The sequence below is a fragment of the Cuculus canorus genome, chromosome 4 (assembly GCF_017976375.1).
Source record: "Cuculus canorus isolate bCucCan1 chromosome 4, bCucCan1.pri, whole genome shotgun sequence".
NCBI lineage: Eukaryota > Metazoa > Chordata > Aves > Cuculiformes > Cuculidae > Cuculus > Cuculus canorus.
In genome coordinates, this window is record NC_071404.1 from 28,117,754 (window position 1) to 28,142,869 (window position 25,116).

General features: G+C 39.3%; 2 protein-coding genes across 7 annotated transcripts in view; one reads left to right on the forward strand and one right to left on the reverse strand.

The window, feature by feature from the left end:
* GABRB1 (gamma-aminobutyric acid type A receptor subunit beta1) overlaps positions 1-15,266 on the forward strand; it is a 118,922-nt gene extending 103,656 nt beyond the window's left edge. For 2 of the 5 annotated variants that reach the window (XM_054065051.1, XM_054065049.1), the window contains exons 6-9: positions 2,059-2,196; positions 2,302-2,454; positions 3,246-3,496; positions 9,513-12,325. In XM_054065051.1, the coding sequence (XP_053921026.1) occupies positions 2,059-2,196; positions 2,302-2,454; positions 3,246-3,496; positions 9,513-9,860 (890 nt within the window). In that variant the 3' untranslated portion in view covers positions 9,861-12,325. Of the gene's footprint in view, positions 1-2,058; positions 2,197-2,301; positions 2,455-3,245; positions 3,497-4,264; positions 6,910-9,512; positions 12,326-13,765 lie in introns of those variants that run through there. The other 3 variants (XM_054065050.1, XM_054065052.1, XM_054065053.1) reach the window with 3 other exon arrangements.
* Positions 15,267-16,671: 1,405 nt separating this feature from the next.
* COMMD8 (COMM domain containing 8) lies at positions 16,672-22,576 on the reverse strand. 2 transcript variants are annotated; one of them, XM_054066324.1, is made up of 5 exons: positions 22,472-22,576; positions 21,597-21,752; positions 20,419-20,571; positions 18,805-18,960; positions 16,672-17,122 (listed from the first exon to the last, which is right to left on the reverse strand). In XM_054066324.1, the coding sequence occupies exons 1-5, from the start codon at positions 22,568-22,570 to the stop codon at positions 17,102-17,104; spliced, it is 585 nt and encodes a 194-aa protein (XP_053922299.1). In that variant the 5' UTR covers positions 22,571-22,576; the 3' UTR covers positions 16,672-17,101. The 2 variants fall into 2 exon arrangements, with proteins under 2 accessions (XP_053922299.1, XP_053922298.1); XM_054066323.1 differs by lacking the exon at positions 16,672-17,122 and having other exon boundaries at positions 17,140-18,960.
* Positions 22,577-25,116: the final 2,540 nt, after the last annotated feature.

Genomic DNA, 25,116 nt, shown 5'->3' on the forward strand with positions numbered 1-25,116 from the left:
CAGATGGCGCAAAACAGAAGAATCAGGTTCACCATTTTCTTCCAAATCCTGAAGCAGAATCCAGGCTTCTCACATTTCAGCCTCCACCTGTGACTTTGCAGCAAGTACTTGTGCAACACCTAAGCAGTGCTCTACCTTTCTTCTTCCTAATTCTAGGCCATAAAAACAAAGACATAGCTATGAGTGTTGCTTCATGTAGAGGATGCCTGGGTGGTACCAAGCGTACACATAATCAATACATTTTCAGTATAAGATGACAGTTTACCATTTCCTCTGTTTTGTTCAATCTTCTTTAGAAAAGGGAAAACATTCAAGAGAGATTTTGTCATGATACTGAACTTCAAGAAAATGAAGTTAACACTTCCTTGACAATCTCAGTATTGGCTTTTTACACAGACTTAGTAGTCTTCATTCCCTCCTTCAATTATTCTGCATGTGTGTGTTACACTACTCATGTAACTACATGTGTGTGTTACCACATACTCTACGTGTGGCTCATGTAGGCTCTTTGGTTTGTGTGCTATGCCTTTAAAGCAGATACTGAAGTCCCACTATTTAGTATCTTCCTGGGCCTTTTGCAATGAAAAGATCTTGGCTTCTACCTGGAAGGCATGAAAACCAGCCTGGCAGAGAGCCTTGAGTGACAGCCCTGGGCTGGTTCATTTTCAAAAAGTTAGCATAAGTACTGGGAAGCACAGAAGTTTTAAGTGGACTGCAGCAATCCACACTGCATAGGTTTGTACAGTTTCAGGAGGAATTCAGGTAGTTAGCAGACCATGGCAACAAAGAGTTCACAAATAAGATATGGGAACACTTAATCTTGTTCAGCCAATCACAGTATGTTTGCATCTGAAGATATCTGTTCAATAACTGCAGACTTCTCAAGCATTCCCTTGAGCACCCCAGCAAGTTGTGAGTTTCTCTGGTTGTCACCAGAGAAACAATAGACCTGTCCTGCATGTGATCAACCTTCCAGAGATGAAGCTATGACCAGACACTGTCATAGGAAAAGACATCTCAAGACTAAGTTTCCTAGCTAGAAATTGCATTATTGGTGCATATGAAATGATAAGGTCCTATCTCTATAGAGGCTTCTGATACTATGGCAAAACTACTGTCAAGTTTTCTAAAGCTTTGAGTTCTAACACATGTTTTTATTTGATCTGTATTATATGACTTGAACCTGATAAATCTGACACCTGAAGGAGAAGTCTAAAAATAGGTGAGATGTTGTTCTCTCCTATTGTAGATATCTGGAGAAAGTAATAAGATGCAATAAATTGGAACCAGTTTAAATATTAGTTAAAAATGTCATCAATTGTGTGATTTTTTTTAACTCGGTCACTTCTGAATTTAGTCAAAATGTTTTTGAAAATGGCAACAATAATGTTAACATTCCAAGTTGTAGAATGCAAATTAATTTTTAATTAAGGAATCATCATCACTCCTAATGGGAAAGAGAAGAATTATTCTAATTTTGAAGTTGATAGGAAGTTGTTCTGTGATAACAGAAGATCAAAGACAGCATGGTCTCATAAAAATATAAAATGCTGCATGAATATCAAAGGGATACCTAGAGCTCTGACAGACATTGCCACGTAACTGTACAGGTACTTGAATTCTTCTAGAATCATCTTTGTCTCCACTGGCTTCAAACTCTATTTTGTAACAGCCTGCATAAGAAATCAGATGCAAATCTGAGACCTGAGACTGGTTTTACTGTTAGAGCTTCTCCTAGAGAACTTTAAAGTTTTGCTTATGTTATATGAGTCTGTTGGTAAACTGAGAAACTCAAGTCTGTATGAAAACTAGTAGTATTAGAGCTAGATAAATTGATCTTTGATCTTAAAATCTGTCCTTGTTTTCTGTCTTCTCCTTTTCCACACCTAGTGGCTTCCCCTGGGTACAGAGGAGGCTACGTGGCTTCTGTGTAATGGAAATGTCATACAACAGAAGGCTGAATTCCTGATTAACGGCCCCTCCTTCCACTTTAACCACAACTAAGCCAAGTAATAAAATGAAAGAAAAATCAATAATCAAATCGTGCCTCTGTTTCAGATGGATACACTACTGATGATATTGAATTTTACTGGAATGGAGAAGAATCAGCAGTAACAGGAGTTAGTAACATTGAGCTCCCACAATTTTCTATAGTTGATTACAAGATGGTATCAAAGAGAGTGGAATTTACAACAGGTAAGCGCTGGCTAGCTAATAAGGCTCCCCCTTCTTCCCCAACCCAGAAATGTCAGTATCTAACCTTTGTTCAGCTTTCGTCTACATATGACTTCTTTCTTTCAGGAGCATATCCTCGATTATCACTTAGCTTCCAGCTAAAAAGAAATATCGGATACTTCATTTTGCAAACCTATATGCCTTCCACGCTGATCACAATTCTGTCGTGGGTATCTTTTTGGATCAGTTATGATGCCTCTGCAGCCAGAGTTGCTCTTGGTAACTTCTTTTCAAAATCATGTAACTACATAGATAATTGTTGTCTTCCAATACAGTAGCACAAAATCCATACAGCTGATTGCAGCAGTCTAGAGCTATTACCCAGGTGCATTAATGACCTGTGATTAAAGCAGACTAAAAATAATTTCACCCACCTAAAACAAAACACACACACACAAAAAAAATAAGAATCATGCAATGAGATGGAAATCCTTTACTTGCAAGTACCCATTTAACAGGAAAAGCTGTTTTGATAGAAGCATATGTATCTCTCTTCATCAAAGATGATTACTTTATCATAAAGCTTCCCTTTCTCTTTTCAATTCTCTGTTTTCGGTCAAAAGCTAGATACTTATTCCAGTGCCACAGAGCAATACAAGCCACACTACAGGATCAAGCAGGGCTACTGCTGTTAAACTGAGAAGTATTTCCTCACATAGAAAGAACATTGATCAGTCCTTTGCTGTCCAGGTCAGCTAAGCCCTCATTCCCCAGCTTAGTTATTGTAAAAAAATAAGGCAAGATGTACCGAGATAGCCCAGGCATCTGAAGGCTATGTCATTCACCTTCCACTGCATGAAAAGCCAAGGAAAGTGTTATCAACAGGCCTGCATAGATGTCTTCCTTTCCAGACTTGCAAAACGCTATCCCTTGGCCATTAAGAATCTGATCACACAACTAAGCCATCTGAATGTGGGGTGCATGATAGCTAGGCAACACTGCCATTAGACCTTCCATGCTCCGTTTCCTTTCCTGTCTTGTTAGTCAAAGTCTTTTTCTTCCTTTCGTAGGAATCACAACTGTGCTGACCATGACCACCATCAGCACTCACCTCAGGGAGACCTTGCCAAAAATTCCCTATGTTAAGGCAATAGATATTTACCTGATGGGATGCTTCGTGTTTGTGTTCCTGGCGTTGCTGGAATATGCCTTTGTAAACTACATATTCTTTGGGAAAGGACCTCAACGTCAAAAAAAGGCAGCAGGCAGGGCAGGATATACTACAGATAAGACGAGCAGACTGGAAACAAATAGAGTTCAGGTAAAATGTTTATGCTAACTTTTCAAACAGTATTTCTGCTGTGACAATGTTGATATATACAATGATAGAGATAAATGCAGTTTGAATACACATGTAAAAGCATTTTAAATTGTCTAGAGAAAAATAGTATTTTAAGACAATTACAGCAATGTATGGTTTGTCCCATCTTCAGCTGGAAACAGAATAAGAAACTACAGAAAATGCAAATGAATATTCAGAACAAACATTTCTTTGCAGCAAAGAAGAAATAAAAGGGTTACAAGGTAGTTAAATATTTAAGAAATATTTATTATCTAGTTCCTCTTTACACACAGAAACTTCACCAAAAACAGAAAACAAGACAGGCACTCTTGCTTCAGTGAGTCTTGAAAGAAGCCCACACCACTGAGAATCCAGGAATGCAAGGAGAATACTCCTAGCTGATAATAGCTTTCGCAGATGTCAGGATTTTTCCCTCAGGCTAAATTCGAGCAGATGACAGCTACCCCTTCTTAAAAAACAATCCAGACAAACTCCACGAAGTAATACTATGAATATTTTTTTTAACACAGAAAAGTTTAATTTAGCAGGACATCACTGAGCACTTGCAAATTTCGAGAAGCCTACTCTGTTTTTTCCAGTTTTTCAGAAATAAACACTTCTCTCAGGTGTATTTGGCTGAGTCTGACTCCAAGAAAAATATATGTCCTAACAAGCCAAAAAATTTTCTTCTATACTCTGTTTTTCTTACAATATACAACATCCACGTGTTAATGAATTCTTTTCTAGGCCATCCTGTAAACTCCGTATTGTTGTGGCCCAAGGTGATAACATCTGGAGAAACCTGTGTTTGAGTCCTATATTCAACTTGAGGAATGAAACCAACATAAAACTCTAACAGATAGGACTTTAGCTTGATGGATTGTTGCAATTTCACATATGGGTCAGGAAATGCATTTCAGAAACTCTGTGATATTTTGTTAGTTCTAGAGTTGTGTCCCCTGTGCCCTGGCAACAACATCACTACAGATAAGCATCATTAAAAGAGTCATCACGTCCTCAGCCTCAGTGAATTTATGAGCCCATTAAAAGTCCTTATGTGCATTTGCCTCCTGTCCCAATGTGTAGGACATGCTTTATTACAGTTTGTGCACAATTTCAGTTCAGGCTTACAGCCCTCTCCAAGGTCCCACAAAGTATTGGGCTCCACAGAGCAGAGGAAATAAGCCACCTCATCATGGGTTGTTGTGAGGAGACACTGTTTATCCAACTACGGAAAATAAGGAAGGGGAAAAAAACAACAAAACCCACAAACTCTGACCAGCCACCTCAACAGCTCCTGAGATAACCCAGCCTAGGTAAGAAGAAGCCCAGCAAAGGATCATGAAGAAGAGGGAAGCAATGCTTCTTCAGAGGTCAGCTTTGGCTACATGGGCCTCACTGCACTGAACTGAGTAAAGGATGATAAAATGTAAAGGATAAGAGTGTGCATAAGCTCTTTTTCCTACCTATTTGGAGAGGGATTTTAACTAAGAAGCCCTAACTCATGACTAAAAGCTTTTGTCTAAATGTCACACTGGCAAAGATTATACTGAGACCAGTACTCAAAATGGTATGGAAAAAATTTACAACCATACTTGAACTTTTCAGAACACCATATGCATACACTAGAACTTTTCTAAAAGAAAATGGAAGGCATACATGCTTTGTACAGGATTTGTAAGTGTTCACACTGTAGAGTGCAACTCCATTCTGAGACTGACAATGCTTTAAATGAACAGACTGCTTTCTGCCTGTACAATGCAAGTTTGTGATTTTAGATACACATATATATGTACATACACATAGACACACACGTATGAATGGATATCAATGAATTTGTTGCCCTACTGGAGATACACTGATGTGGCAACTTCTGAACATTCATTTATTCAGCATGGAAATGCTGATGTTCAACAAATGTATTTCCTGTCTTCGTCAGGAAGAATGTGCATGATCAGAGCAGTAGGACACAGTAAGGTTATGAGTCTCTAGTGATGACAGCTCCCACCATGTCTCCATCACATTTTGAGATTTTCAACTGGTATTATAATGCCTGTGCCAGAGCAGAGGAAAGTTTTTTGGAGTACAAAAGAAGTACAGCTGCAAGTATATACAGCTATAGGATATTTTTTCCCTTTTACTCTTGACTCACACTACTTATCCATAGAGGGACGTAAAACCAATGGAAGATATGTAACAGTGATCCTCTTTTTGTGTCAGGAGAAGATATCGTTCATTCCCATCTGGCATTCAACTCCCAGGACTGAAAGAGTACAAACTCCTTCATCACAAAAAGCATTAGACATGCAAGCAACACTCCACAAACTGACAGCAATATTAACACAGTATAAAGAAGACCATATGGAAAATGAAGACATACTGCTGTTTCATATGTGGCTGTTTCTTGCTCTACAGCTTGAAGAAGGTGGAAATAAAGCCTCTCCAGTGTCATGATTCATGCAATTTTCATTTTTAATATGCAAAAAAATTAAGGTGTAGTAAACAAGCTTTCTGTTTCTCTAAATAAAACATAAAGACTGTTTACATGTCTTTGTCCATTTGTCAGAGCTATATGTCACTGAGGAAACCACAATAATTATGGATATATAGAACAAATCACCCAGGAAGAAAATATTTAGACAGTCCATTCATGTCATTGCTCCTGTTTCCCCAATTATAATGTGAAAAATCATTACACAGAAGATGTCTTGAGCATTAGAAAGAGGTAAGATGCAATCATGATATGAGTGGGAAAGGGGCTGAGCCATCAAGGCATTCATAAATGGCAACACAAAGCAGGTGACAGATGGTGTCTTGCTCCCCAGCTCTGCACAGCATCACATCTTCCTTTCAAACACAAGACATCTGAGTGGGAAAGAAAAAGACTAGCTACAGGCTCCAAAGAAAATGTAAAATTTTCCAGTATAGTGGCTATTGGAAGGAGGAAAAGGAGGGAGCACATAACCACACAACTATCTCAACCTTCAAGCAAATCCACAGCTGAATAAGTATATCCCTGCTGAGGATAACCTGTTTCATTGAAGATCAAATTGTGATAACACTATTGCATTTGCTCCAACAACATAGCTTGTATGAATAACATGGACCTGAATCTTTCATCTTAAGAGAAAGAAAAGGCAAAATTTATGCATCTTACAAACAAAGCAAAATGCAAACACACATTTAGGCTCAGAATATCTGTTAGACAAGAAATACCTTTATCATCTGAGCAATGGTCATTTTATGTAACAAAATTTCAGGCATTCCAGTTAAAGACCAATAAGGTAGTATTTCAAAGAATAAATGTGTTCTATCAAAGCAAGGAAGAATTACTCTGAGATTGATATGGTTCATCTATCGTTTCAAAGGAGGGGACTGAGATGCTTTACTCCTAAGCAGGCAGCAAGCCAGTGGGACAGAAAAGTGAGTAAATAAGAGCCTTAGCTCTTCCATCCCCATTTTTTGTAACGCCATCCAACGTAAATGTGCCAAAGACTGTGTACAACTGCAGTATATACCTAATGTGGGGTAAAAGCCTCATCACTGAGACAAGCGGTGGAATAAATTAGAGTCTGCTGGCTGTTTCTGATGCACAGGCTTCCTCCAGAAGAGGAAAACAGAAAATTTACAGCTTTTACTGTGTGCATATTTGCTGTTAATTCATTCTAACATTAACATGAATTAAACTAATGAAGAGTGTTTTGGGGGGGTTCCCTTCACAATTTGTATATTTTCCAGATTCCTATGGGAATTTGTAGAATTCCCATGCTCCAGTAACAAAACCTCAGCTGCATAAGTTTTAAGAATATTTTGAAGCGAACTTCCATATATTCTGAAAGGGTATTTAATGATGTGGGAAATTAACACTCCCACTGCACATCACACAAGCAGAGAATTTGGCCCAAGTACATAGAAAGTACATTTATATACATGTATACAAATCATTCCGCTTAAAATGATTTAAATAAAACTCATTTTAAAATATAAGAACTTAATTCATAACACTTAAAATGGGAATTCATATGCTCCTTGGCTTATAATAAACTGTCAGGGTATATTAGTTTAAGAAACATCCCTATGAATCACTTTAGATTGTAGGCAGTTATGCGTTGTCTTCACAAAGGAGAAGCCATAATAATGGCTTAATGATGCTTGCACAACCATTACCACTATGAAAATGTTGAAGTCAATTAGCTTAAACATTAGGTTATGTAATCAATGACAGTTCAAAGAGCTATTTCGTAATACTGGGAAGAAAACGTTGACCTAACAAAACTCCTGAGAATTAAAAAAAAAATCTCTTTTTACACGGAGACAACTCTGAGATCATTGCTTTTGCCACAGTCCCATAGTTATGGCAATCCTTTGCAGAATAGGAAGTCCTCACTTAGATCATCCTTCTGCTAAAATCTGATGACCTTAAAGGTATAAAATGGGTAGCCCATATTTCAAGTACAGATTGCAGACACCTGCTGGTTTGTGACCAGTTGGCCTCTCTAACCCAGAATGTGTGAGCTTTTCCGATGAAAACAGGGGTGGGAATTGGCATGTTCCCACTGAATTCTCATTTCAGCATTTACTGAATCAGTTGCTAAAACTGACTAGAGCAGTTTCTATCTGTGGAAACTTATTACTCCATTTAGAAGACTTTTTCCACACAGCTCTCTCGGGTGGCTTTTGTACAAATAGCCCTCTCACTCTTTGTTTTCAGTTACAAAGTGCTAAGCCTGATGGGCTGTAAATATGCCAGCAGTTATCACACAATGTTTTCTCCTTCTGGAGATGGGAAGGAACATCTTCCACACTGCCAGGTGGAATCAAGTTTTTCTCTGACTTACATCTTTCCTCTGCAGCAAGCCCCAGAAACTGTATTTCCCTGGGTGCTCTGCTTGGAGTTTTTTCTTGTACATACTACAAACCTGCTGTAGATTATTATACTGCTCTCTAGCTCTGATATGTTTGCTAAAAATGTAAAGCTCAATGTGCAAACAAAGCATTGCATATCACTGGTGTTTTGCAAGACCAGATATTGTCAAGAAGTAAATTTTTTCCCTCTATATAGCATAGACTGCAATATGCTTGGGGTAGGTCCAAGGCCACAGTTTACAAATAAAAAAATTAATACTCAAGACTCAAGGCAAAGTCTTTGACATTTCATGTAAGATAACTGTGTTCAGATGTGTATTTCCCTCATTTGACCTACAGTAGATGTTTAAACACCTAGGAAGTGTTCATGGAGAAGCCAGGAGTCATCCTGGAAACATCAGAAAACTTTTCTTAAAAGAGATTTTACTGCAAACACATAGAAAATTAAAGATGAGTGAAAAGGTGAACACTTTGAAGTAATGCAGTAACTTGCGGTTAATTATATACATATATGAACAACACAGTGATTTTAAAATATTATATATTTATATATAAAATTTGCATCAGACATATACATAATGGATTTCCATCTCTGCAATACAGTAGCTCTCCAGCATTCTCATCACAAGCATATTACAATAATTTATAACATGTATATGTACCTATATGTTCTTCATATGATGTTTCCATTGCTATGAAACTGTTCTTGAAACTAACCTACAGTACTAAATCTGTATAGAATTGACAGTCAGCAGCATTTTTTTTTCACCTTGAATACATGAAAGCTTAGGATGACAGGTCACCAGACATTAAAACTCAGTATTTCATAAAGATCACAATATAAGTTAAAGATAAAATTAGAAAGTTCTTACTCTACAGGGGATGAGGTAATTAAATGAATCCCAGACAAATGAGCTGGGTCAGAATGGAAGATATCTAGATGCCTAACAGATAATGTCACACCAGCCAGGAAAGTGTATTTTCACTTCCATCAATGCTATACAAGATGTGACTATCACTGCAGCCCCAGGAGCACCTTGGCAGTAGAGCCAGAAGGTACCTGTCCATCTGGGAGACACCTTGGGCTAGCAGAAGAACTTGTCTAATTCACATTCCTTCCTTGACACAGGTTGACCCACATGGAAACATGCTTCTTAGCCCACTTGAAGCACGAAATGATGTCAGCAGCTCAAATGTGCTCACAAGCCTCCGTGACCCCCGAGCGATCATGTACACATATGACAGTGGCAACCTGCAGTACAGAAGAGCCACTTCAAGCAGAGACTTCTACAGTAGGAGTGGTCTGGAGAGGCACAGGCTTCATAAAAAAGGACAATTACGAAGAACGACATCCCAGATCAAAGTCAAAATCCCCGATTTGACTGATGTTAACTCAATAGACAGGTGGTCCAGAATGGTCTTTCCCATCACATTCATTCTTTTCAATGTTGTTTATTGGCTGTATTATGTCCACTAATTTATGCAATAACATTACCACAGACTAACATAATTAGGCTTGTTTCTTTTCCTTCCCAATTTTCTGAACTCTGAAGAACTGCAGTAGCCATGCCACATGTTCAAGGTAGGATACCTAGTCACTGAATAATTTTAAATTTAAACTTGAAAAAAAAAAAACCACAACAAACCAGCCTCACCACATTCACAGTAAAATAGTACAGATCTGCTCTTACAGAGCATCTTCAGCAAAAGTGCTATTCCTTGATTTTTTACAGACTTAGTGCACCACCTGTGACCTTCCTGTGTCTGCTTTTACCTTTATTTTAAATGGAATAAAAATCAATCCTACTGCATTTCTTACCACATATTGGCAGCCCACAGAAGCATGCTTGAAAATAAGACAGTAAAAGAACTCAAAGTAGTCATGTCATAGTCTTTCAGCATTTAAAGTGCAAAGAAATTTGAAGAAATAACTGTTTGAAATATTGTAATTATTACATCATGCATCATTTCAAAGTTAATAGTTATACTAGGAAGTATTTCTATAGTGTCTGTGAGAAGTACCACTCAAGGAGGTGCAAATCAATTCACATTTTCATAGAGGCAGGGATCTTCAAAGAAAGCAAGCATTGCAGAGACAAATCTCACTGAGTTTCCAACTAAGGAACCAGCTGATTGGATCTAACTGGAATTTTTTTTATTTCCACAAAGTAGCAAAGTTGAAACTGACAAGAACAGTCATGTCATCTCTAATTTTGTATTAAAAAGCAGAAAATAAACATGTTCATTCCTGGAAGCAATTCCTAAAGGATACCCCAGCCCAAGAGTGGCCACTCTTCTTGACTCCCAGGTTTGCTGTGGCTTGTCATTGCAACACGCTCTCTCAGAAGCCAGCACATGTCTGGGAACAGGAGCTACAACTGAGTTTTATGGTATACTGGTGATGCTGGGCACACTGCTTCGGAGAAGTGGCATCTCCCCACCTGGCTGCTTATAGCCTGACACAACTCCAGTCAAGTGCTAGTAAGACAAAGTGCTAGTAAGCCGCATACCACTGAGGAGCAATAGGTCAGTCATCTCTTATCTCTACCAAATTCATTTTCTTTCTCTAATGCCTTTTAAATCAAGAATATTTTAGTGGCAACTAACAATAACATTTTGGTATCATAAAATAATCAATACACAGAACACATGGGAGTCTTGCATGGTAAGCAACCTGAACTTTCCACAACTGCAAAAAATAGCTCCAGGAGGGAGACAACAGTAGTTGCTGTATGTGCTGTCCGTTCCAAACATATACCCTATTAAATGGTTTTGAATTCAATGATCTGGCACCAGACTTCACAGAGTAAGTCCATGATCCAGTGAACTTGCCGGCTTTGTGGTTATACACAGAAATGAATTCAAAGAAAGCAATACACTCTACAGATATGTAGTGTAAAATACTCTGTGAAAAACAGCTGTCAGTGACCCACGGTTTTGCATCACCTGATTGCCCATAGATATTCATAGACAGATCACGGGTCAGTAATTTAACCCAGCTGACCCAGTGGTGCAGAGACATTACAGCCCCTACTTACAGCTTCAGTAGATATTCAGGAAAAGCCAACATCCACATGATATTGAAATAAGAATTTAGGTAAAAAAAAGGATCTGTTGCCTGCTATTATAAGAGCAAAGATCAGCTTTACTGCTGTTCAGCATCTTTTCTTGTAGACTCCTATCAACTGGATATACACAGGTTCTAGTTTATGGATCACTCAGCTAGTTCATGCACAGATGTCAGACACACAGGCTACAAGCAGTAACATTGCACAGTTCTAAGCTGGGGGGGTGGGGGTGGGGCTAACAAAACAGTTAACAAATGCAATACTTTTTCAGAACAGTCTTTTCCAAACCAGCAGGGTCCATTCAACACGTCATCAATACACACTCCAGCCCTGCTGCCAGTTTTGAACCGTGCACAGTAAGGCGTGGCTGCATTGAGAGTTGGAACCACAATCTTTAGTGAGGAAATAGCTGCCAGCTCTCAATACAAAGTTTTGCAGAGGGGTCTAATAGTTGCACCACACACAGACGCAAGAGCCACCTGCTGCAGGCTGGAAATATCTTAGTCCAGGGTCAGCATCTCCTGACTCCCACGGAGCTCCTACTGGCACATTTAACCACTAAGCCTGGTAAAGAAAACAGAATTTGGTATACGAGCTTGCAAAGCACATCGGATTTAAATTAAAATCTCTTTCAAAACTTTAAAAGAGAATTCAGCCCAAAACTTGGGAACAGGGTGTATAACCATAACTAGCACATTTTCCCTCACTCCACTACTTTTAAAAAAAAAATCAGAAAACATTTCTCATTTGAGAGCAACAACTTGGCAGCAAGGAAAAGGCAGTGGTTATTAGAGGAACAGGATGAAAAAATATGGCTATTTATGGATTACCCATACAAGTTGCCTTCTGGAGCTAGGAATTAGCGAGTGCAAAAGAAACAATCTCTTCCCATCAAGAGGCTGGAGTCATTTGTCTGGCTTTAAGCAATAAAGGCGATAAGGCTGTAACGCCAAGCTCCAACACTGTTGTATTTTAGCAGTTAGTTTGCCTGCTCGTAGGAACAGGACTTCAAGGTCAGCATCCTATGGCTAATTAGATTTCAGATAAAACCCCTTACAATTTGTGCCACTGTTTCATGCTATGTGTGAATTTGAATAGATTATTTAAAGAAACTTGCACTGAAAGTCTTTATTAGCTAGGTTTCCCAAATACATAAGTTTCTATCATCACTGTGTGTTTGTGTGTGCCTATGTGTGTTTCCTAATAATATCTGAATCCATTGACAATTTCAACCAAAAGATAACAGAACCACAAGGATCTGTGAGACAATACGTTCTTACAAGTTTCAACAAAGCAAGTAGCTGAGCAGAAGACAAAACTCGTTAATCTCTCTTTTTGGGGAGAAAGACACCCCAGAATACCCAGATCCACGGGGGAAAACAAGTTTCATTGGTTTTCATGCTCTTGAAACTATTTATTTCAAATTTATCATGATCTTTTAATCTCATTCTAATCTTACTTCTCTTCAGCAGTATCCTCCCTACTTATGAATGAAACAGTCAGTGGCTAAATCAGCAATGTGGTTGGAGTGTGTATTTCTCCAAGAGCTGAGTAAATTAAATAGCTCTTTTGTCCTCGTCCAGTGCTTCAGACTCGGATAGAGTCAGTCAGGACACTGCAGTGATTTTGCCCAGCTCCCTAATACCAACCCAGCTGGGTAGCCAGTCATGAACCCTCCTCAAGGGAGTGAAACCACTGATTTACAGGAGTCATTGTTGTGATGGCAGGCATGAAAGCTGGGATCAGCCTGAAATCATGTGTAAGAGTCAGCTGCAGTCACTCCAAAGGATAAACCAAAATCCTTCCACTTCATTTGTATTTCCACACAATTCAAAACAATAAAAAAGGAATAGCAATAGCAGCAGAAGTCTTAAGACACCACAAAATATAACACTTTCAATATTACAGGAATATTTCTGACAACATTCCTGTGGTTTATGCTACCACTCAACAGCACAGAAGTTGCTGTTTCAGAATTATTTGCTGGTTCACATTGTTCACCATTATAAAAAGTGTTTCATCCATTTGTACTGCAAGTGGATGTTTTCTTGAGATAAATAAGGAGGAAAGTCATCTAAGGCTAGAGACCATGTTGCACTAGCTGCTTCTGTTTCCCATCACTGGTGAACCTCTATCCTTTCTCATGAATTCCCATCTACTGAGGATGTATTGCTAACACTGCCTTGGCAGTATTATTGAAAAAAAGGGCCATGTTATACCTATTGCATACAAAAATGTTTTTAAATTGTTTCTGTATGAAAAGCATAAAAAAACCCCTGTGATAGTGTAAGTATGTTTTTTTCTACCCCCACAGGCATCCACCCTGCAGCCCAAAGAAGGCAGAACACAGAAGAACATAGAACTTCAGCATGCAATGATACTAAAATGTATATGCACAGGGTGAAAGAATTAAGGGAGAAATGAGAAATCTGGCATTTTTTTGAAGGTAGATCAGGTGGTTTTGGTCTACTTACTGTCTGAGTAACTCTAATTATGTTGTCTGCTCCTTGGCATGCTTGTTTCTCAATTATTTTACAAGTGATTTTGACTTTCCATGTGTTATAAAAATATCACCTCTTGTCTTGTGCCGGTCAGTTTAAGAAATGGCATGCTAGTCTTTTTTTTATACTTTTATTCTCAACAAAATCAACCAAGTGTCATTATCAATACCGAGTTAAGATAATTACATGGCAGCAGAACCATTTCATCTCTCTAGAGGGTTTCTGATCAATAATGTCTCTTAACTCATCACTGCCTATCTGTAGCTGCAGTCTTAGAGGAAAGTATAAAATACCAATCACAGGGCCACTTCAGCGAGAGCATCGACAACCTGGTTTGCATCTGTGAACATATCGGTTTCCTCGTTCCTGTCTCTGAAATGTCATTTGCTGGTTTGATCTAGCTGACAACATATCACCTAATTTTTTTTAGTGAGGGGCCCAAAACTGTACAGTGTTCAAGGCGCAGTCTCATCAATGTTGAGTACAGGGGCACAATCAGTTCCCTGGTCTTGCTGGCCACACTGTTTCTGATACAGACCAAGATGCTATTGGCCTTCTTGGCCACCTGGGCACACTGCTGACTCATGTTCAGTCAGCTGTCAACCAAGACACCCAGGTGATTCTCTGCCAGGCAGCTTTCCAGCCACTCTTCCCCAAGCCTGTAGCGCTGCACTGGGTTGTGGTGCCCAGCACATGGCCTTGTTGAACCTCATCCCACTGGTCTCAGTCCATCAATCCAGCCTGTTCAGATCCCTCTGTAGAACCTCCCTACCCTCAAGCAGATTGACACTTCCTCCTAGCTTACTATCATGTATGAATTTTCAAAGGGTACATTGAATCCCCTCACCCAGATCAATGATTAAGATATTGAACAGAACTGGACCCAGCACTGAGACCCACAGAACACTTGTGACCAGCCTACAACTGTATTTATCTCCATTTACCACCATTCTTTAGGGCCAGCCATCCTGCAGAGGGTACACCTCTCCAGGACAATGTCAGCCAGTTTCTCAAGCAGAACACTGTGAGAAATGGTGTGAAAGGATTCACTGAAGTCCAGGTACACTACATCCACAGGCTTTCCCTTACCCATTAAGCGGACAACCTTGCCATAGAAGGCAGTCAGGTTACTTTGGCAGGACCTGCCTTTCATAAACTCATGTCAACTGGCTCTGATCACTTGGTTGTCTTGTGTGTGCTGTATGATAACAGTCAAGATGACCTGCTCCATGACCTTCCCTGGCACCAAGGTCGGACTGACAGGCCTGCAGTCCCCTGGTTCCTCCCTCCAGCCCTTCTAGTAAATGGCCATATTGTTTGCCAACCTCCAGTTGAGTGGAACTTCCCCAGTCAGCCAGGACTGCTGGTAGATGATGGAAAGGGGTTTGGTGAGCACCTCTGCTCTTCTTTTATTGTTATTTGTAAAAACATTTTTTATAGTCTTTCACAGGACGATTTAAGTTCTACTTCAGCTTTAGCCCTCCTGATTTTCTCTCTGCATGATCTCACCCCATCCCTGTAGTCCTCCTGAAACACCTGCCCCTTTTTCCAAAGCTCATATACTTTCCTCTTTTTTCTGAGATTCACCCAGACCTCTCTGCTCAGCCAAGCTAGTTTTCTCGCTGCCAGCTCATTTTTCAGCACATGGAGATGACCTGCTCTTGGACCACCAGGATTTCCTTCATGAAGAGCATCCAGTCCTCTTGGGCTCCCTTGCCCTTTAGGGCTGCCTCACAAAGAACTTTATCAACCAGTTTTCTGAACAGTCCGAAGTCTGCCCTCCGGAAGTCCAAGGTGCCAGTTCTACTAACCCCCCTCCTTACTTCTAGAACTGACAATTCTATCATCTCATGATGAAGAGTACCTTTGAGTAAAACTCCCAGCCACAGGCAACGTGAAAGGTTGAACATCCAGTACACCCACCACAAACCAGCTTAAAACACGAGGATCTGCCCCTGCAATGACCTCTCCACTGAACGAAGACTGATCATGTGAACTACACAGGCTTGTAAAGGTCCAAAGGATTAATCTTTGAAATTTGCCCCCTTTTCTAGGTTTTGATAATTCAGAGAGGGAAGTATAGAATATTGCTAAATGTAATTAAAGTGAATTTAAAGAAGTAAAAATTTTTGTAGACTATCTTGGTGTGCTTATGAAAGCATTATCCCATACCAGAAAAATAAAAATTCCATTATTTCTTCAGTTACATACTACAATCAAAATCCAATCTGGTTTCATAAAAGCTTTAGACTAGGATTTACCAGTTATCTGCTGCATTAAGTGTGCTGGGAAAATCCTTTTCACAGTCTACACAAGTAAGCTCCTCTCCAGTACTGCACCCCCTTTTGAAAGCAATATATTTAAGTGAAAAGCCATCAACTAAGACACAAAATCAAAGCTAAACCCTCAAACTTTTCTCCAGGTAAAGCCCCAATGCTTCTTCCTTCAACTTCCAAGCACTGAACATGTTGCCCAGAGGCTGTGGAGTCTCCATTCTTGGCAGATATTGAAAAGCCATCCAGACATGGTCCTGTGCCGCCTGCTCTAGGTGACTCTGCTTGAACAGGGAAGTCGGACGAGATGACTTCCAGAGGTCCCTTCCAACAGCAACCACCTGCGCTTCTACACTGCTTTTGTTTGTAAAGCTGATTTTTCCCAGCACCTGAAAAGACTTTTAGGGATTAAGAAACCAAGAAACAATTTACTGCAGTTATTCACATATAAAATCAATTTATTATTTACAAGTATAAATACTACATGTACATGCAGAAGTATAAATTCTACAAGTACTCTATCATGTTCTTCGTTACCATGGCTTATACAAGTAAGACACTTTAGTTTAACTAGGCACCTGTGCAGTCACCACTGAAGTTTAACCAAAACAAATATGGCACACACCTTAAGTACTAAAGATTGAGAACTATGGAAAAGTAACTGTACATTGGACTTCTATATTTTTGGCCAAGCAGATACAAGATTTTATTAGCTTTATCAAGGGATTTGTGGTTTATTTGGTCACAAGTCATAACAGTCTTCTCACTCCAGTATTTCATACCATCAACAACTTTATGCTTTGCAGAGAACTTATTTTTCTTGCAAGTCAATTGGGGAGCCATTGCCAGCAGACACTGTTGATGATTTGAATTCCATCACTTCAGTTGCAAGACAACCTTCAAGAAGTAGAAAAGGAATGAGATTAAAGCTGTATGATTTCAAAACTTAAGCAGTCAAGTAATATAGTATTTTGCTTTCTGTAGTATAATATGCAACTGTATAATGATTTCTTTCCTCTGGAAAACACACCATCCCTCTCTCAGCTCTCTTTACAACCTCACACAATATTACTTCCAATAACTTTAGCATTTATGGCACGCAAACCATTCCTCAGCTTGCTGTATTAAAAAAAAAAAAAAAAGTAGAATGGTAACTTCCACGTCCAGTGAGACTACTTCTGCACAAAGCGGAATCAAAGAACCATTTCTAGAGCGAATTCCTCCTCCTGCACACATAAAACTAAGTAAGGAGATGACAACATCCCACAGCTTCCACATGGACCTTCAAGCAGAACAAACGGCATGTGGAGACTGAATTCTGTCCCTGAAGAATCCTTGTTTGCCCAGTGTAGATTTCATGACGAGCTACTATTTTCATTTAGGAGGAAATTTAGGAAACTTTTTGGAGGAAAAAGTCCAGGGGAAATAAAGTTACTAAGTGCTCTCATCTCAAAGGAACACCACTCGTATCTGGACTAAAGCATTTATCTTACTGGGAGCTGCACAGTTATTCAGAGGTCTTGCATTAGTCTTATTAAAGCAACTTGTAAACATAATCTTAGTGTCTTTTGTAACTCAAAATATTAACAGTGCTATTATAACTTATTATCTAACTCTATGAGCTCTAGAACTATTATTTTCAGGTTTTATATACCAACAGAGATTTTTTTCCTAAATGTTGGTCTACAGATTCCATCCACAGCATCGTAACATCATATAAAACATCTAAAGAAACCCCTTACTTAATAAATGTTTTGAAGCAACTAGGAGCTGCTAACTTCTAATACATGCTAATACAATACTTTCATATCCATCCTGCAAGATGTCAGAGAACTCCATCTCTCATACAACAGACTTCATGAACATTTAAGACACTTTCAGATTAAAAAAAAAAAAATCCTACTTTCCCTTATTACAGAGCCAGAATTAATATTGAAAGGTAACTAACAAGGAGGGACTCCAGGATTCAGTTATCATTAGGGTGCAAGTCAGATAACACTTCTTTCCTTAAAATTTTTCCTTCAAATCCTTACTTCCCTTAGTCTTTTAAGACTAGTAAGTCTATTTAAGTCTACTAAGAAATCCAAGACACTACAATTAAGTTTTAGTTGAAATTTTCTTTCGCATTACTGTATTACAATCTTTCTAACTTTCTTCCTGATTTACTATGCCATGGAAATTAAAGCACTAAATTTGAACCAAACAATACTCCCAGATGCATTCCCAGCCACTGACAATTTGTGAAGCTGGGGGAACACTGGAGTCATCTCCAGTCTTTCAAAATCAACTCTTATCTGACATTTTGTCATTTCATTTGCTTCTTCTCCAATCCCCACCAGACTTTTTAATGGTGGTCTGAACAGACTACTATGCTTATCAGGATTCTAATTAGCTTTTTAAAAATTCTAGGCTAAACTTTGTTAAAACACCCCTGAAGTCTATCCAAGATAGTCTGCCTTATGTAACACTCTCTAACTCTATATTCATTTTCCCAATTAATGATTTATTTTGGATTTTCAACAGGATATCCAGACCAAACAGAGGAGTCAGGAACAAAGGATGATATCAGTTAACATTACCTTATTAGCAGCTTCCAGTGTATTTATTAGGTTCTGCACCTCTTCCTTATTCATCTCTATTGAAACTGGTTTAATTTCACCATTTTCTCTCACATCCAGATCAAGTTTGAGAAGAGGCATTTGGAGCATGGAGATCTTATCACTGGAGAGAGCAAGCTATGCAGATTGATGAAACAATAACAACAAAGTATAAGATGAAGCCATTAAGATTTTAGTCTTTCATAGCACCACAACTGCGTTTTATATTGAATGTGTACTACCAGAATCCTGAAATACTAAATCCCCTCATCATAGCAATACATTTGTCAAAACCATTTGTTAAAACAAGTCAGAAGGATTTTATAGAAAGGGGCAGCTAGGAGAAAGAGGACGCCTTTGTGCAGTTTTCAACTCTCTACAGCTGATCAAATACTGTTTGTCAGATATCCTATTTGACAGTCACTGCTGAAAAGGATTACGTACATACAAAGGATTTTTTTGTTTACTACTATACTCACTCTAGTATAAGTAAGGCTTCTAAAGTATATTAAAATCAAAGACAAGTTGGTAGTACTGTAGGTCAGTATTGTGCATGCTTATTTTACTTATTTAGAGGGCAGAATGTGGCACAGCAGAGAAGAAACAATGTCTTTGGTAGGCTCCAACTATGGTAAGTGAAAAAAATCAGAACTAGCTGAAGTTTAAGAAAAAGTGATTTAAAGCAAAATGAACACAATAGAAAAACAGAAACACAAAAAAATGCTGAATAAAGAATTAAAATAAACCACAAACAAAAAACCTAAAGTTCACAAGTCTAGTTTCTATTTCTGCCAGCAGTAAATGCAGTTAGCAAGAGATCAATCCCTAGCAACAATTCATCTGAAGCATGTTATAATGCCATATTTGCTCTTGCAAAATCTTGTCTATTGTGAGCATTGCTCTTTGATTTCCAAAGCTGTTTGCTGCACAAATTATTTAACACTTGTTGAAATAGAAAACTACTTAACAGCTCTACAAATCTGTTTAACAGCTCCCATGGACTAAACAGTATTATTTACCACTGTTCATATTTTAAATCTCTGATAAAGCTTAATTCAAAGCTAACACAACCGCAACGCATCATCCAACTTCAGGTAATGCAGTTATCAGTGGCTTATTATAAAAGTAAATCTAAAGTTAAATGATTTAAAACCGATTATTAAATAATTGGTTACTGCAGATATCTAAAAATTTGAAAAGAGTCATGGAAATATATCCTGAATCAGTGTATTTCTTCAAAAACTAAGTAAATATTTCTACCTTTGAGTAAAAATACTGTCTATTCAAGCATCAAAATCATAACAGCATACAAAATTTTCAGGTATTCCTAATTAACACTCTACCTCCTCTTCAGAGAGACAGATATTGCTGCTTTAAAAGCAACGAGGAGGACAGGGGCAAAAAAACCCAACCCAAACCAAAAACTACTTTACTTTTACAATTTCTGGCAAGTCCTGGATGTGCTATCATAAGTGTGCTTTTCTGACACATATAAAACTTGAAATATGCTCCAGAATGAGCATACCTAAAGGTACCAGATCACTACTTACTTCTGCATTGTGGAACACTTCTTTCAAACATTACTGCAACACTCACCTTCAGCTGCCAGTCAAAATCCTGCAGCTGGGCAGAAGAGATTGCATTTATTCTTTCCACTAGTGCATTTCTGATTTCTTCCTTTCTGCCTTTTAGACATTCTGTGATTGCTTCTTGACAGTTTGAATTTAACTCATTTATCTGCTGAGCAGCCTACAAAAATAAAAATTAAAATTGTGATTGCTTAAACTATGAACCACAGATATAACACATATCACTTGTAATAGGTGCGCTCTTCTCAATCTTCTTCCCAGATAGCTGTTATACTACACTCTATAGTCTCAGCTTTCTTACACCACCCTCAGTGGCTGTTCTGTGTTTGATATTTAGAGTCAGTACTTACTACAGCAATACATGAAAAAATAATGACTTTCTTATAATTTAAATTAAAAGAGACCAGAGAATGAAGGCTTTACTGCTCTTTTTATACACCACTCTAAAATCAAAACCACAGCAACAAAAATCACACACACAAACAATGCATGTTTAGCTCTCAAAGTTTCTGAACATTAGAGTGGAGACAAAAATACATCATCTTAGCAGCAGCAGACATACTGATGTCCCAACTTTCCTATGGCTACGCAACTATCTTTCTTTGATCTAGCTACTAGCAGGTAGTCAATACATAAGTGATGGGCAAAAGACAAGAGTTAAGATTTCTGATAATAGAAGGTGCTTTTGGTAAGTTTTTACATATTGGAATGCCCTGAATTATAGTCCCTGTCCTGCATGGTCCTCTACTCATCTACATATTTTGTTAATTTACAAAGTCAATATTTTAAAACACTTCAATACAGTAGTAATGAACAAACAAAGGCAAACACGAGTGCAAATTATTTTTATTGCTAATAAACAGTAACAACATGTTATGTATTCTAAGGAAAACATTTTTAATTTGGTGGTACTTAAGATATCAATTTAAATTAATGAAATGTACTTTAACCAGTAAATGTTACCTAGTTCTATTTAAAAAAGTGTCCAGTCTCACTTTTCCCTTTAAAAGTCTTCACACTTTATCTCTAAATGCTGCTAACTTTCTACCTATTTAGACTTAGTCTGCTACTATTCAAATGCTACACTGCAAAATTACTTTTGTACTAAGCCTACAGTACTAATTTTGTACAAATCACTCCAGTATGATTTCTCAAAGCCAAGCCCAATCAATACTTAGCCCTTACCTCTTCATCAGATATGTTTTTGCCAACCACAGTTTTGAAATATGTCCTTGTTTCTTCTAAAACCTCCATCCATTCTGACAAGTTCCAAATACTGCTGTAATCCTGGTAGCGAGGATAAGCACGGCCACATATGCCATCAACTATTTTATGAAGGAACTGAAACAATGTGATACATAACTCAAGAACATATTTCTAACAGAGTTAACCTACACCAGTCACAAGACTTATCAAGCAATTCAGTCGTCAGCCCTGCCTTCAGTGCTTCCTCTGAGTGCAGGCCACCTCTTAAAAAGTCATAAAGAGGTAGACCCTGAACATGAACCGCCCTCCCCTTCCCCCGAAGTCAATTCACAAGATTAGGCCACAGAAATCACGTGATTCAGAATTGTCTCGATCTCTTATTTGGACTTTTCTGTGCATGACCACACACTACCAAGCGGCAGAGCCGCCACACCAAAGTGCACCTCAGTCACCTCTGCACCGGACTGTCAGGATGCAAAGCACAACTCGTGCAATCTCCAAGCCTGCGCCCGTGGCTCTTTCCTGTCTCTCAAATCACTCTCTAGAGCCGAGGCTCCTCTACGCGCCTGCCTTCTTCACCTGTAGTATGGTTTCTCTGAGCACCGTAGCGAGTGGGGAACGAAACAACGCCCGCCGGCCGCCGCCCCCCCAGCCTGTTCCGAGCCGGGACGTTCGGTTTCATTTCCGAGGGGCGCCGGGAGCCCGGCGAGAGGGCCGCGACCTCGCCCAGGGGAGCCGGAGCGCCGCCCGCCCGCCCCCACCCCCACCCCCGGTTCGCTTCGCGGCGGCAGCGGCCCGGAGGCCTCGCTCCTCGCGGGAAGCAGCCGCTTCACGGGACGGCGGGGACAGCGCACCTCGAGGCCGCGGCCCGGCGGGAGCTTCTCCAGCAGCCGCAGCATCTCCGGGCTTCCCCGCCCCTGCCAAGCGCGTGACCGCGCGGCGGCGATGCGCATGCTCGCGGGCAGACGCCCGCCCACCCGAGGCCGGCGGTTGGAGTCTCGGCCCCGCGCGTCCAGCGTGTAAAGCGCGCCTGTGCGCAATCTTCAATGAAGAATGAAGTTGACCCCCTTCCCCCCAAAAAAATTTTACAAGCTTTTATATGCCGTAACGCTTTAGCTATTTTATGTTCTGCCCATTTCACAGCTTTGCTTTTTCACTCCTAACATGCTAACCTTACAAATAGTGGCAGGCGAGGAAGTTCAAGGCTTAACAACCTCATCTCTGATATTAAATGAAATTGAGGGAGTTTGGAGAAATACTAACTAGAAAAGTCCATGCTGTGTTTACCATGAACAACTCAACTCTAGTTTCTGCTTTCCAGGTGGGAGTTCAATGCATGGAGGAGAGTTACAGACTAGGTTTTAGCGTCAGCAATGGCTTTTCTGTGCCTTGAGTGCCTTGGGATTGGAATGGGAATGTGAAGAAGCAAAAATGCCCCAAACACTTGCGTGAGAAAACCACTAAAAATTCAAGTCCCAGCAAGACATAAAACTGCATAGAAAATGAAATACCTGTAGGCAGACTTTTTTCCCACTGAAATCACTAAGCTAATGCTAATTCACAGGAAAATTTTTATGCATACACAAGTATAATACTGTGCTGTAAGAATCCAAAGCATCTACAAGTCTGTACTGGTGCGTATAAGGCCTGTGGAAAATCCCAGGCTGGTTAAGTCAGTTTGCAGCATGTCTTTTCCAAGTATAAGTATGTGACCTTGCAGGAACAGTGTGGTGTAGGGGACTCTTGGAGAAGAAACAGATGGGGAGGAATCAATTTTGCATTTTGCTGACGGTAAACTTTTTCTTCTAATGGGTCAGACTAGATTTCCAGGCTTCTGGAAAATACATTTAATTTTATTATGGAGAATAATAAATTATTAAATCCTGCTGTTAAATTCAGGAATAGCTGAAAATCCAAATTGAAGTTATTTTATATAATTTTCAATAATAATTTCCTTTATTCCCCTAGAATTTGGGGGTTTAGGTAACTGAATACCTATCCAGTTTCTTTTGACTGTACAATGTCGTATGCTGCAAAACAGAGCAGCAGGGGGAGCGTCTGCTCCAAACAAAACACCCACAGACAACAGTGGAAAAACACAAAGCAGATCCAGACTTGGAGAGAGATAAGTTAGGAGGAATGAGGAGAAAGGTAATGAGTGTCCCGCTCAGTTGCAAGGGATCAAACAACTAACAAATGCAAGAGAGCAAAGATGTAACACATGAAAGACCGGAATACATAAAAGAGGACAGGGGACCACTATTCTGTTTGACATGATCTCAGTGAGCACTTTCCAAGAAGCTTACATTTTGCAGGTCTGAAGAATAAAGTTTCACTTTTCATAGATGTGTGGTTTGATATTTTGGATTCAGCTTACTGACATATGAGGAGCAAAGTCAGACTGCACAAGGAAACCAGAGTTGGGTTAGCATAATCCATGTTTCTGATCTCACATACAACTGCAAAGTAGTAGGGCATACGAAGCTGGCCCTTGGCAGTTTAGAGTTCATTTGGACTTGCACTACTTGGATCTGCTTTCAGGTCTTATGCCTATAAAACAGCAGCCTTTTATGCTTCTGTACAGCAGAAATAACCTACCCCACCTCTCTGAATGTAAGCTACCACAAAATCAGAGACTGAGAGGGACGCATGTAGAACAGTAAGTAGGTAAGCAAGAGAATCCAAGACAGCATGAGAAAAGAAACCACTTTATGAGAGAAATGCAGAGTGAACTTTGCATTATATTATCTACATTGCTACTGATTACAGAGGATTTTGTTTGCTTTTACAGATAATCCACAACCTAAACTGCAGTAATAAAATATATTTTAAAATTAATCCTTCTGTTGCCCTTGGTTTTGGAGAAATTGCAATAGTTAAATCATTGGGAAATAATTTAATAATCAGAGGTTCTTAATATTATAGTAGCATAAAGGTGGTTTACATTGCTTTAATTATATCCACTTGGGGAAAGCATCTGAGCACCAGTATAACTCTGACCCACGAGGAATTATTAAATTGGTGTGGCAATAAAAATAAACAGAAAATTCTGCATTTTACTAACACAGAGAGGCTGAGTAATTGGGATTTTTAAATGCAGAGGAAACACAAGGTTGCCGTTCAGATTAAGCTGAGCTAAATGTAGGTTGCCATGGAAAAAGGAGGTCCCACTGGTCCTGCAGCCCCTGTTTCCATCTCTGCTTTATTTCCCCCTCCTTTTTGCCAGCAATAGGGTGACTCTGGCTGCTGGATGAAACGGCAACTGATACAGCTGGAAATGAATTGTTATTTTTGCACGGATCTGGTTTTTTTTCCACGGGTTAGATTTCAGCCAGCTTGGAACACAGCACCACTTCAAACAGAAGAGAACTTTGTCATTGGGACTAAGGAGGAAGACAAATCTGCCCTTTCTGGCAGCCCACGCTTACATAAGATGAAACTGGCCCTGCAACTACAGCTTGACACATGAATATCAGTGAACCACTGTAATTTTTAAATC

Coding starts and splice junctions, on each gene's coding strand:
- COMMD8 (XM_054066323.1), bottom strand. CDS start 22,570: ATGCGCATCGCCGCCGCGCGGTCACGCGCTTGGCAGGGGCGGGGAAGC. Junction 20,572..21,596: donor AAAACATATCTGATGAAGAG/GTAAGGGCTAAG, acceptor TTATTTTTGTAG/GCTGCTCAGCAGATAAATGA. Junction 18,961..20,418: donor ATTTTGACTGGCAGCTGAAG/GTGAGTGTTGCA, acceptor CAATCTGCATAG/CTTGCTCTCTCCAGTGATAA.